Source organism: Lycorma delicatula, chromosome 11 (assembly GCF_047948215.1).
Source record: "Lycorma delicatula isolate Av1 chromosome 11, ASM4794821v1, whole genome shotgun sequence".
Taxonomy (NCBI): Eukaryota; Metazoa; Arthropoda; class Insecta; order Hemiptera; family Fulgoridae; genus Lycorma; species Lycorma delicatula.
In genome coordinates, this window is record NC_134465.1 from 39353421 (window position 1) to 39368560 (window position 15140).

At 27.5% G+C, this 15140-nt stretch overlaps 1 protein-coding gene across 1 annotated transcript in view; it reads left to right on the forward strand.

The window, feature by feature from the left end:
• Positions 1-1381: 1381 nt before the first annotated feature.
• Positions 1382-15140, forward strand: part of LOC142332575 (lysoplasmalogenase TMEM86A) — a 56468-nt gene continuing 42709 nt past the window's right edge. The window contains exon 1 of the mRNA XM_075379069.1: positions 1382-1549. Coding sequence (XP_075235184.1) covers positions 1529-1549 — 21 coding nt within the window. The 5' untranslated portion in view covers positions 1382-1528. The remainder of the gene's footprint in view (positions 1550-15140) is intronic.

A 15140-nucleotide genomic window follows, 5' to 3' on the forward strand; every position in this document is an offset into this window, starting at 1 on the left:
CAAAATAGAAAGGAGAGGAGGACAGGACTGATTTAAAAAAAAACAGCAGACCTGATCAGTGAAAAGTATAGAAAGTTAAGCTGTGAAGGAAAAAAAAAATTGTAATATATAAAACTGAAAATTGAGAATATAAGAGTAATAAATATAAAAGATTAGCACAGAACAAAAATGAACAGAGAATGGCATGAAACCAACTAACTGATTAAAATAATTAACATGTATAAATTTTACTGTAACATTAAAATTTTGGAAATTCTTCAATAAAATGGAATCGGGGTTTACAAAAATATATACTTTACTAATAATCACAAAGTTATATACATATTTCTCAAAATGTATGTTCATCCAGAACAAGATACACCTTTATAGACAACTTTTTAAGGATTTTAATAAGGGTGATTTAAGACCAGACTCTTCCAAGCTGGTCCGTAATTTTATTTGAATATGCCTGATATTCATATTCAATAAAGGGCTGTTATCCTTGATGAACAATAGATGCTCATTTTAAATTATTTTAGCTTGCAATGAATCACAAAAAAAGGTTACTTGGTTTCATGTGTTGAGTGTTTTTATGGTGATGACTGTACAGATACAGTTACCTATAACTTAGCTTAGTTTCTCTTAAAAATTAACGTTTTATACATTAAACGAGATAAAAGTGTTCATCTAAGAGCACATAATCGTTCTTGTTTTACAAACTACGAAATTATAATTATGATAAGCACAAACACAAGAAATTAAAAACTTATATCAAAGTAAATCGTTATATTTAGTTCAGGTCAAGCGTATGCATTTCATAAATATTATTAAAAAAAGAAACCAAAGTATTAAATATTAATTTGATAATATTCCCTACTCTAAATTCAGGTTCACAATATTGTAGTTAATGGTCATACAAGTAATTCATAATGATTAAAATTTGACTGTATCATACATCCTTAATATAGCAGAACAACCCTAACATCAAAACTACGTTGTTAATTTAAACTCAGCTGGCAGCTCTCAGGTCTAAAGTAACATTTGTGTAATGCTACCAATCCCATAGAAAATGATTCGCGAACTATGGAAACAATTTCGGAATACAATTTAATTATACGTTTAATGAATAAAGAATATACGTATAACAAAATTATACACATAACCAATTTAATAAGAAAAATGATTAAAAAAAAAAATCGAAATTATTAAGGTCTAGTGGATTCTATATAAATGTAATAAAACAGTAATTTGTATAAAATATTGATTCAAGGCCTTGAAGTAAATTTATAAAACACGACACGATTTCGTTGTACATCATTTCCAAAAATTTTCTAGGCAATAAAATTATTAAATAGTAGGGAACCGAATGACGTTCTCCCACCACTGTTTTTACTTATACCTACCAAAACAAAATAGCAGAACAGTTATACGCGAATCAGTTAACTTCGGAAGTGTCAAGGGCATCGCTAAATCCAGTCAGCCAGCTGATTTTGTAGATATTTTGATAAATTAATTTTTTTTATCTCTGAGCATTCGTCTGAAGTTCAGGATGACATCTCCTACACAAGTGGTACGAATTATTCATAACGTTGTTGACTTTTTCTTTGGAAATCTTTGTCATTGCTATTATTATTTATTAGAAAATTCCTGAGCGGACAACGCACTAAGCTAACGATTTTACAGTTAATTACGATACTGAATGAAGGCATTGATGTTTACATTTAAAAAAGTCGTGAATAAAGAGCAATTTTTATTTGCAAAATATATGTAGATATAATTTGAATGAGAAATCCGGAAATATCTGTGAATCATACCTTCGACTGATTTTACTTTAATTATATTACGTTTCTTTGTTCGAGACGTAAGTAGTAATAATCCTTTGTTTACAATTTTGCTTTTGTAAAAACAACGAAAATTAGTCTGTAATAACGGTATTGTTAATAAATACATTTTTTCGTGTCAAATAAACTTATTATTTTTTGTTTACAGTGTCAGTTAATTGTATAAAATATTTTTTAAATTATTTTTACTATCTTTTATGTATTAAACATTCATTAGTGTAATTTCTACGCTTCCACGCGTTTTTACCTTAAAACAAAAACTTCCAATTTTTATTTCATTATCGTTATTATTCATTTTTATTACCTGTGCATCTATTACAAAATGATGTGCTCTTTTAAAATACAATGAACATTATTACATTAATCGAATACAGTAAATAATAATAAGAAAAATTATATAAGTAAGAAAGTTTAATCTAAATCAGGCAATAATTAGAATTGTACAGATAAGCCTTGTTTTTAATAAGAGATTGGCATCTAAAATATGCCAGTAGTATAAAATGTTTTGATTACAATAACTTTTATAAGTTATAGAAAAAATAATAAACAGAGTCTGTAGCTGGTCTTTGGTAAAAATTAATCTTCTTCAGAGACTACACCACATAAATTGTTGAATTCTGAGTGATTTTGGATGTAGCATAGGTTTTTGATCGATCATTGTTGTTCATGACGTGTTCAGAGTATGTTGTGATTTCAATTGTGTGTGACCATTTGTAATTCTTTTTTATTTGATTTTGTGCGTTTATGTATTTTGATTAATTCAAGTTGTGAACCTAGTATTCATGTTACAATTTTTTTTCAATTTTATTTTAGATATTTATACAATTGTGACTTTATTTCAATGAAGTGGTTCACAATGGTGGATTGAGAGTTGGAGTGAAGTGCTTTGTTACGCTCGCTATTGTTATAAAATGCTTTGCTCATTTATTCTACTTACAATTGATTCTCTATAACATGAACACAGATACACATTAAATAAAATCACAGAAAAAATTCTGTAACCGATATGATCATGCACTTCCCCTTTTTCCTATACAACATACATTTATATATTTAAAGCATTCAGAGCCTGAGTACATAGATTACACAACATTCCTCCTTTAAAAAAAGACTGACAATATGACTACATTAATTTAAAATCTATGGGTATAACAGATTACTAATAGACAAATTCCTACATAAATATCAAATGAAAAATTTGTAAAAAAATTACAAGGAAGTCATGTGGTGTCTACATTAGATTTTTTATTTTGGGAAAATATCATGTTTTTATAAATTATGCGCAATTAAACTGCAAATTTATTTAAATTTTTGTACAGAATTTGAACAATGTAATTGTTAAGTAAAATAAAAAAATTACATACCAGTTTTACTTTCATTTTCTTTAGAGTAAATGTTTGAAATGTTCTGCATTGGCAGTAGTACACAGCAGTCAAATGTGAGGTGTAGCCCTGATTCATTAAAAACCTTCATCATTTCTCTGCTGAAGATTGACACTATGTACTGGCTTATTTTAAACCATACTTTTTAGGTGTCTGCGAAGATAGATAACTATTGACTTTAGATCAGGTGATGTATTGGGCCAAGCTATTGGCCCTGCATGATTGATCCATCTTTCAGGGAAATAATTGTCAAAGTGATACTGAAGTGCTTTGGAACATCTAATTACCAGAGGAACTTCAACCAGGCAATTTGGCACGAATTTTTTAGGACTGGTAATACTTCTTGAAGTTCAATTGCTGAGAGGAAACAGTCCAAGCAGTGAATCCCTGGTGATACAAGCCCAAACATTTATTGAAAATGATTGCTGAAACCTCTTGACTGCATAATTGCATGAAGATTTTCTTGTGCTTATTGATGATTTTATTTCAGTTGGAATTCAGCAGTGAACCATTATTGTGGTGAGGGATTACTGATTGGTTGTCAATCAGTGTAGAATTACCTCACAAAGCACTCAACTTTTACATTTTTCACTATACTTCTAAATACAAGTTAAACATCAATACAGACTAGTTCATTGTTTTACTCCTTTCTAAATTAGCGCCCACATTTTGTAACTTTTTCCTAATAATTTTAAAAATGGTATAAAAGCTTTTCCTTGTAATCTTTCTGTTATTTTCTTTAATATTTTTTATTTTTTATTCTGTTCTACATTATCAAATACTTCCTCAAAATCTACAAATGCATGTAGAAGGATTTATTTATTCTTTTTAAGTCTGCTCTCTAAGATTAATCACGTTTAATGTAGCCTCCCTAGTAGCAGTTCTTTCTGAAATCAAACCTGTCTTCATCTGGTAAGCTATATGATTATTTTATATTTACAACAAGCTTGAAATGTCAGATTGATAGCGCAGTACGTTTATGTACTTATTTGTGAAGTATGATAACAATTGCATTTTTTAAAAATTTGTATGAAATTTTTCAGTTTCATAAACTGTATTTACTTATTTATTATAGTGTGTTCAGTCCTGCTTTTCCTAGAAAATAAGTAAATATTTTATTCTGATTAATACATAATAGTGCATAGAAAACATTAGGCACGAGTTGATAGATGTCTACTTCACATATAAAAAGAAGGAACTACTTCAGCATTTGTCTGGGTGGACCAAAGGAACTTTGGTTAAACTTTAATCAGATCAGCATCACAAAATACCTGATTAATAATAAAATTATTAAAAAAAAAGATGTGATTGAAGCCCATATTAATTGCTATTTAAAATATAAACACATAAAATAATATAAAGGCATATAAAGCTATTGAATATAAAGAATAGTTTCAAAATAAATCACAATTCATAAGCCGTTATTGAAAATTATTTGAGTGCATATTTATGTATATGTAACAGAAATTCCAAAAATTCAAGTTATGTTTTTAATTTTTTAATTAGTATTATTTAAAAATTCATTGACATTATTGTTTATGTAAAAGAAAATCTTAATTACATTTTAAATAAATTATGGGAAGATTTTTTGAGTGGTTTAGGTTTAGTAATTTACTAAAAATGGCAAAAGAAGCATTATAATAAAACTCTCATTAGATTGAAGCATTGTGTTGAGTTACTAAAATCAGTTCAGTTGTCTTGTTTGATAGAGGTGGATATATTTTAATTGTTCTTAAGAATAAGAGTAATTATTCTTTTTAGAAAAAATTGCACCTAAACAAGACAATAATTCTGATGATATAACATCTCTCTTTTTTCTGTTTAGCCTCCGGAACCACCATAAGGTATTACTTCAGAGGATGATATGCATGATTGTAAATGAAGTGTAGTCTTGTACAGTCTCAGGTCAATCATTTCTGAGAGGTGTGGTTAATTGAAACCTGACCATCAAAGAAAACTGGTATCAACGATCTAGTGTTCTAATCCGTGTAAAACTAGAATTTGACCCTTATAACTATTGACCTCAAATTCAGCTGATTTGCAATGACGAGTTTGCCACTAGTCCAACCCAACCTGACGGGTGATAATATATCATCTGTTCTATTTTATCCACGTTTCATTATTTTAGAGCCCTATTGACTCTGATCTTTTTAAAGTAGTCTCCTGTAATGTTATCATCAATTTCTTTTTCCTCCTCCATAATCTCATCTATGATTCCCCCTTCTGACTACTCCTGTCTGCTGTTAGGTTTTATTCTGTGTCCCTAAAATCATACTGAAACTTCTGTTTCTGGCCATCTCTTGCGTATGAACAGATCTTTTTATTAAAATAATTTTTTTTTAATTTTGATCTGTTTATATCCAGACGCTTCTTGGCCGGACTCTAAAAAAGTTAAATCAACTTGCGCTCTCTGAAAAATAAAATGTAAACACAATGGGACATACTTTTATAGTAAATTGCTTAGTTGTAATTAAAATGCAATAAAATGTTTAATTTACTTGATGTAATCTGAATGATGCATTCTTTTTGCTGTACGGTCCTCGACCGACTAGAGCAGTATTAAATATTATCTGTATGTACATGGAGAGGTGGTTTGAATAAGAAGTTTTTCTATAGAATGGCTGGTCTAGTTTGAAGTATTGAGGTATTTTTTTTTTTTCAGAAATATTAATCAGACTGCCTCATAGAAAAAAAAGATTTCAGAGTTAGTTCTATATGGCAACTATCTCTTATTCTCTCTTTGTTTTTATAGACTCGCCCATTTATGGTCATAAAGAAATATTCAAGGCATTCAGTTTATTCTTATTAAACAATTAATGGTATTTAACATTTATGAGTATAAAGTTTGTTGATTTTTTTTTAAGACAAGTAATTTTTGATATAGTAATTCATTTGTAATCCTTTTTTTGAATTATAAGGAAAAAATTACTGAATTTTATTCTACTTAAAATGTTTCTTTGTAAGCTGTAAGTTGAATTGGTAATAGTTATTGCTAATTTTCAGAGTTATTTTAACCGAAATGAAAACAAAAAATCATTAATTTTTTTATCCAAATGGCTCTCCATATGGGTCATTCCCCATATATGAATGAAGAATCTTCACATTAAATCTTCCACAGTGTTTTTTGTTGCTGCATTTCAGAGTTGTATTGATTGATCCATGATTCTAAAACGTGTCAAATATCAATCTAAAATCAGAACATAAAAATTTGTTATATAGATCATGTTAACAAAAGATAAATTATAAATATAAAAACTTAATTATATTATAAAAAATAGATGTGTTAAGTCCATATTAATTATTTAAACACAAACACATGAAACATCATGTTATTACATGAAGTAATTTTAAAGTGAATACATAAAATATAAAAAAAAAAATTCTTTACAACATAATCCTCAATTTAGAAGCTGCTATTGAAAATTAATTTGAGCACATATATTTATTTATGTACATGTTGAACAGGATTCAACATTTTTTTTCTTTTTTTTAACCAAGAGAATAATGTCTGTAAAAGAAAGTTTTATAGTTGTATTTTAAATAAATTAGTGGAAAAAATTTTCAAATGTTTGAGCAATTTATTAAAAGTTGCACTGGCCTGATTTTGTAAACCAAAATATTGAATTAAGTTATATAAAAGCAGTTACATTGTTGGTTTGGTTAAAGTGGATATTGTTATTTTTTAAAAATAAGTAACTTCATTTTAGCAAAGATTGCACCTTCATAAATGTAAACAGAAGGATAAGTTAGCATATTTAATTTTCTAAATCCAGGTCTACAACACGATTCATATTTTTGGGCACCAGATGTGACAGCCCATTTTTGTATCTTGAAAACTGATTCTGACTTTTTGTGAGTTCCAAGAGACGACATTATATTTTGTTCAAGAATATATGTTGGCATGATAAATATTTAATAATTATGATGACAAGGTTAGTGTTTCATTAAGGTGCTTCAGAGTAAAACAGTACGGCCTGATTTTGTTACAAGAGAAATCAGTTTTATCATCCCATGAGACCTTGTCATCTAATAAAATGCCCAGAAAGTTTGCTTTGTAAGAAAAGAGATATTATCATTCTCATTAATGAGAATTCTATCTGCACTCAGCAGTGTTACGTATACCTGAGTAGCAAAATGCAATGATTTTATCCATGTTTTAAGATATATGGTTACAATCCATTCAGTAAATAATTTTTTGAACTGCTACGATAGAATTTTCATTTTAAAAATATATAGTTACAATTATTCGCCTGTGAAAAGGGTTACAATGAATAGCTCCAGTCTTTTAAACATAGTCTTTGAATCAGGTCATGAGTAAACAATAAAAAAAAGCAAGGGGTTGAGAAAAGATCTCTCAGGCATTCCATGTTCTACTTGTTGAAGTGAGGACCTAAATTTTACCATGTGTATTCTTATCAAAACATGAATTTTCAGCTACGACTTGTTTACTGTCAGAAATGTATGTCTTTAATAGTTGTAAACGGCTCCTCTAATACCATAGTCTTTACATCAGTAAACATTTTGTAACTAAATTAAAAACTTAACTTGGGTAGCTAAAAATTTAAAACAGAATCTGATTGTTATCTATGCGATCTAAAAAACTAGGAAACTTATCTACTATGTCAGTAGGTAATTTTTTCCTAAAGGCATGCTAAAAGTTTATTAATACTTTATGCTTTTCAAGATATGTTTGCTTCTAATCCTGTTAAGTTGGTTGTGACCTACTTAAGGAATATCTGTATTAAAATGCAACATTAGGTTTCTGTTATGTAAGATAGCATAGTAGTACCTTTTCCTGTATTTAACTCTTACATTAAAATGGAAAAAATTATCTTATTTGTATATTTCAATTGAATTAACTTATTTTCTTGAATATAAGTAGACCCCTCAGTTTTGAATTTAATTTTCAGGAAAAAGGTTTGTAGAAAACTTTTTCCAACAAATAAAATTTTACCACCCATAAGAAATTAATTTTGAAATCTATTTTATATAATTACATAATATTATATGCACTTTTTATTACACCATTATATTGGTATTCTTTTATAATATTATACATACCTGCTTTGTAAGTAGCATCAAAATATATATTTAAGTATATATTAATATATACGTAGATATATATAAGTAGCATCAAAATAAAGAAAAAAAAAGTAAAATTGTGTACAAGATTTTTAATAAGAAATATTTTAAAAGAAATAATGATTGAAATTTTTTAATTTTTATTTAAATTGTTTTTCTATATTTTCATGAAAAAAAAATTCACATCAAAAAAATTCACTCGGAACATACGAACACTGCTTTAATTGACGCTATCATCATTACTGTTATCTGAAAATAAAATGTTTGCATTATTTGATTCTTTCTCCTGTAGACTATCATCTTCAGTTACATTTAATATATTGCTAATGCAGCATTTTTTAAATCCTCGTCTAATGCTATCTGGTTTTATTGAGTTTCACTACTTAATAAGGTCTGTTCACATAATAAGGTTACTTGTGGAAGGTTTTTTTTTATTCCTCCCGTAGAAGTCAGCTGATGATCGTTGCTTTGCACCCAACAATTATAATTTTTTTTTAAGATTATCTTTAAAAGGCTTGGTATCAACTACATCCAGAACCTGTAACTGTGAAGTCATATCACTAAGTTATAATACCTGGATTTTGGATTATAATCAAATCGTGTTTAGTTTTGTTATTTTAAGTTTTCAGTCTGTAGCCCCTGAATGTATTATTAACATGGGTTGCTGTCTTCTTAGATGTAAGTTTCTGGACCAGACTGTTTTAAGCCATTCTTTGACCAAAGATCCATTCAACCTTTTTCATTAATTAGGTACTTTTATTAGTAATAGTAGATAATAATGATAATAACTGAAAATAGTTATTCCTATAAATATAAACTGCAGTAAGTCCTTTATCATGATTATACAAACAAAAATAAAATACAAAAATCATAGCCCAGTCGAATCTAAATGTAAGTCAGTCTTTCATGTAGGTTGACCCTCACCATTTTATGGGAGAAAATTTCAGAAAAAACGTTGACTTATATTTGGTTAAATATAGTATTACGTATTGTAGTAAATATGCCTAACATTTGGAAGGTTCATTTTGAATCTGAATTCTGGCAGGCTAGTTATTTTTCATTTGCTAAAGCAAATTGTATCTGTCATTTTCGTTATAAATGTGTAAATTTTTTGCACATAACCTAAAATTTTCATCGATTCTAATTGTAAATATTTTTGTTTTCCCCATTTTTAATAATTATTTAGACCTGAATTGTATTTTAGTTTTACCTGGCTTGAAAAAAATACTAACTTTAAGAAGTTTGTTTCTCTTATTTAGTTTACAATTGTACTAACAAAGGGTTTTGTTAAACAGCTATTGAAATTAATTGTAAAAGATTATAATAAAAAAAATTACTTAAAATCAAAACATAGATGCCCATTTTGATTGTTAAACAATTTTAAAGAAATTCTTTGGAAGAAGTAAATATAAAAAAGTGGGGAATTAAGAATAAGAAGTAATAATAAAAAGAATTAAACAAACAATTAAAATAAACAGTACTTACAAAATACTTTTTGTCATTTCAGGCAATACTATTTGTAATTTTTATTCTTATAATAAATTCCTGGCTAACACTACTCCTTTTATTAGCGCCATTTAATTGTCAAGTAATATATTCTTTCTTATTATTATATATTTTTTATTTATTATTTAATTTATATCATTTTAGCGACTTTTAAACGTCTAGCACTAGATAGGGAATCTTGGAGAGCTGCATCAAACCAGTCAAATGACTGAAGACAAAAAAAAAAATCTTTTAGCATTGTATACTGGTGAAAGATTGTTTAACTACCAAAATTAGAATCTAAGTTTTGAATTTTTATAAACTGTTTTTGAGTGCTTTCATGTTTTTGTTATAAAATTTGATGTTTTTTTATTATAAAATTATATATCAGTTTATTGGCGCAGTTTAATTGTGTTTACAACTAAGTAGTCAGAGAAAAAAGCAAGGAATACCACATTATATCAATTTTTTCAAAAATTAGTTTAATGAGTGGGTTCTGTTTACTAAATAAAATTTTTTTTTAGTTTTAAGTTGATTAATTTCAATTGTACATCAACACTTTTCCATTATACTATTCTGGAATTTAATAAAAATCTGATGTTCATTTTTTAAGCTAATAAAACTGGAATATCATTCAGTACTTTGAAACATGACTGTTCTATTATTGCTGATGCATGTTATAAACATGAATTTACATGTGGACACTTTTATGATGTATTAAATTTTCATCAAAAATATTTTTATAAGAATCATATTCTACATTTATATTTTTATTATCATTAAGATTTTTAATTATGTTGTAAATTTTCATTACATTTAGATTTTGTGGTAAGTAAATTTTGCTGGTCTCATATCTTTGGTAATGCCTAGATCTACCTAAACTTCTGCAAAATCTTTCTCGATCCACTATTATATTTCACGTATTATTGTCGGTGCTTCTATGAATGCCTCATGTTTTGCCCATTTTTTTTTCTTTTTCTGTTTAGTCTCTGGAACTACTGTAAGGTATAACTTCAGAGGATGAATGAGGATGATATGTATGAATGTAAATGAATTGTAGTCTTGTACAGCCTTAGGTCGACCGTTCCTGAAACGTTTTGCCCATTTTGTCTTTTGATGACATACCAAAACTCTTTACAGCTTTTTGTATGTATTCTAATTTCCTCTTAGCAATTCTGAAAATTGATAAAACAACTTTATATTAAACTGGGACTTCAACAATATTACAACAGTTTTCATTTTCTCTTAACGCTTTTACTGTGTATGAAAAAGTAACATCTTCGTAATTTGATAAATTTGTAGGCAAACTGGATCTTCTTCTCTAAACTGAGGAATTTGTAATCATACTAGTTAAATATAAATTTTGTTCATCATTAGGCGGTACAGTATTAAAATAGAGCAGTAAAGCTTCATAGTCCTAATGTTCTCAAATCATCTAAGGTGCTTACAGTTACAGTATCCCAAGGTTTCGTGCAGATGTAACCTTATATTCATCATTACAACTGACATCGTTCCTGTTACAGTTCTTTTTTTTTTATCTTTTTCTCAACAAACGATACTACTTTTTCAGTGACTGAATCAGAATCATTAACAAACATTATAATTTTTTTTAAATATTTTGAAACGCTAAACTATAAAAAATGAACAATAATGATAAACAATAAACTTAGTTGTACAGGAAACTCACATTTCAAGAATAAAGGACACTAAACGTTATGTGTGAGGGCTTAATGAATGGACATTACTGGTTTATTTCAGTATGAAAGGTCTTACTGATGATGTGATTTTTGAGGACTTACCATCAGTATTCTAAAAGAATAATTGTTCAGTGTATTTTTTATTAATCTTGGTAGGGTTCTAATATCTGATGATAAAGTAAATCTTTCATTCCGAATCGGTATTCCTTCCATGATAATATTGGAAGTTGATCAATTATAATATGCGATAAGAGAAATTTATTTTATGTTAATGTAGGTGCAAAGTCAGAAAATGTTATTAATAGCAGACAAGAATTTTATCTACTCTGTTTTGGGTGAATTGATGCTGAATTTTCTTACAGTTCATCTGTCGATTTAAACTAATTATCTTTGAAACAGCTGAGTGTTATCTATTGTTTTTAATTATTGATCCAGTTAGAACCTCTTTCTGTTGTCCACCTTCATTTTCAAAGTTTTAAATATATATGGTAATTTTTATAAGTTAATAGTTAGTTATAATAGGTAGTTTTTATAATAGCAGTCTATTTTTGTAAAAAAAAATTTGGTATCTTGTCAGTGTACTTTCACTGAATGTGAAGACAGATATATTTAAGGATATGGTAAGCTCTCTGGTTCTGCATAATGGACTTGGTATTAATGCGTATGGATCATCCACCTTATATTTGTTGTAGTGATTTTATCCTTGAGCTGGAACATGTTTCATTACTTACGTTGAGTTTTTTAAAGTTTGTCATCATCGTAGATTTTAATATAAACTTAAAATTCTTTTAACTGGGTTTTTCAGTTTAATTTACTTTTACCTCCTATGAATTGAATTATGATGTTTGAACTAGAGTATCATCTAAAGCTGCTACATCGGATAATTTCTTTGTTAATTCCGATCCAGTTTATTGTACATAAAAGTTAATTGATTTTGGATAATCTTATTGTAAGGGTCAACTCATTAGAATTTCTTCCTCATTACACATTAGTTTAAAAATCCCTATGTCTTAAAACTTTAAATAAGTCTATTCACAATCTGATAGGTGATTGTTTTCAAAGTTTTTGAAAGAGATTGACTGGATACTCTGATCCTATGGACAGATAATTTGAGTTATTTTTAAACAATTTTTTAATGGTTATTTTTTATTACATAAATGTAATTAAAAAAAAAAAAAATTGAATGGTATTATTCTATGTACCGGATGAAGTAGTTATGATATCACAAGCGGTGTTTGAAATATTTTATCAGTTTATTTCCAAATGGTAATATCATTAAAGATACTTATTTGCAGATATACGGCTTATTTTTAAGTTTATGAGAGGAAAATTTACTGCTGTCTTAGTATTGGTAAAAATTTAAGAATTTGAGAATTGATGAATGGTAGGTAATATTGAAAATTCTTGATCTGTTGGACTGATGTAAGGTTCGTTTCATAATTTGACTTATATTTTTAATATATTTTTTTTATTGATTTTTTTAATAAAAATTAATTTTCATGCGTTTGAAGTAGTAAAATATTCTATAATACAAATTTTTTGATGAATATGTGGTAATTGTGCTTAAACACTGAAATGTGCTGTGCGCAGTCAGTAATTCTTAAAAACAAATCTTACAGCCACGAGAATGGAATATCATATCATTGTCCAGAATTTTTCACACTCCATAATAATGCATTTTCCCACCTTTATAACAGTTTTTTCTCACAGAGTGTGTTAGCTGTAATATTTAAAATGGCTAAAGCTATTCATATTTAAAGAAAATAAGGTGACTGGAAGGCTGTAATAATTATTAATTTGTATTTTTTGAATTTGCAATTTTTTATTATTTTCCTGGTAATAGGTTTGAAATCTATTATTTTACCATTACCTTAACAACACTATCATACATTTCTTAACAGGTCATCCTTATTTTTTTTCCAGCAAAACCCGAACGAAGGGTTTAAGGCTACCTACCTCCGTTCATCCTTCACAACCGGTTATACCATTTACGATTTCCCCTCCTCTGTATTCCTGGTTTCAGCCAACCTGCATGTAAATTTCTTCATTCCTTATGTGCTGTAATCTGAAGAAATGAGATCTCAAGAAATGTATCTGGATAGCTGAATTCCTCCTTTTATATTTCCCATGTATCAGCATCACACGTGTGTGACTCTTAAATGGAATTTCTAATTCTTTTACAATTGTTCTGAATTACCTCAATCGTAAACTTACAATTAACATGCTTGTTTGCATAACCGTCTCCTATTAGTTTAATCTTATTCTCTGTTTAACTGAAGTAAAATTATTTGAGGAAAGTGATATTTCTCATTTCAAAGATAATTGAGAAAATTGATTTTCTTAATTAAATTTATGATTTTTATAAAAATAGTGTTTTATCTGCATAATGATTTAAATTCTTAAAAATATAAATTGCCAATAGACGGTACCCTGGTCTTTGTTAGTAGTAATATATTCTTTAAACTTGATGTAATAAAAAAGACTGATTTTTTTTTTTTTTTTATTTTCAAAAATTCCTTGATTGTATTGTTCACAATGTTCTTCTCACCAACCTGGAATTTTGTGAGGTTTCATTACTATTTTTAAGACAATTAAAAAGTTATTTTCATAATACATCAGTTATCAAAGTATAAGGAAATCAGAATAAATGCAGTAATTTTAGGTTCTTTTAAGATTTGAAAAATTGTTCACGGTTTATCCCCTGTTTGGGTCTGATTTTACTCATCATATTTATGAATGGTTTACCTTGATGAACTGAGTTTTGCTTGTTTGCTATATTCACAGATGATGCTACAAGTCTGATTTCAAGCAAAGATAATTTTAATATATAACAGTAATAATAATGTTACAGCCTAGTTTACTGCAAGTGGCTTGTCAGTTAAATTCATATCTAGTTTCTAAAGCAATAAAATAAATAAAAAATAAGTCATTTTTTTCTGTTGATTTCATTTTATTTGAATAATATTGATAAATATTATGCTGCGTCTGATGGTAATGATGTGTAGTAGTTAATGTAAAAATGAGTAATGCCTTAATGATTATAATCATCATAAAAATCTGTCATCACTACTGCTATTAAATACTTATTACACATATAATGTATATTCCCATTTAAAATATCTTTTAAGGGGGCACATTCTAGAAGTCAAAAAGTCAAAGTCGATTAATTTAAAATAAAATTATACATTTTTTTTTTATCTGAAAAATGTTTTGCTGTTAATGAGTTTTTAAACAGTAAAAATTAAAATAGTGTATAAAAAACCTTAAATAGTCTCAATCTGTTTAAATAAAAATAATTTTCATTAATGGCATTTAAATTATTTACATTGTTGTAGCTGTATATTTTAATTAGTTCCTTCAAATATTTAATTTAACACTTCATACATTTATTTTCCTAATTTTTAATTACGATTTTAATTGGTTCTAATTTTTTATTTTATAATTAATTTTGCAAAGCTGTACCGATGTGATTTATTACAGTTTTCTTTGATCCATATACGATAATATACGAAATTGACACATTTCAAACCTGACATACTTTTTGACCACATTCTAGATACTCATACACATCTGCCTAATTTAAAAAATAAAAAACTAACAACATATGCTCATGCCTGTGTAAGAACAGCATCTCATTGAAGGCAAGTGAGAACATTTTGACGTTTTTTAAAAAT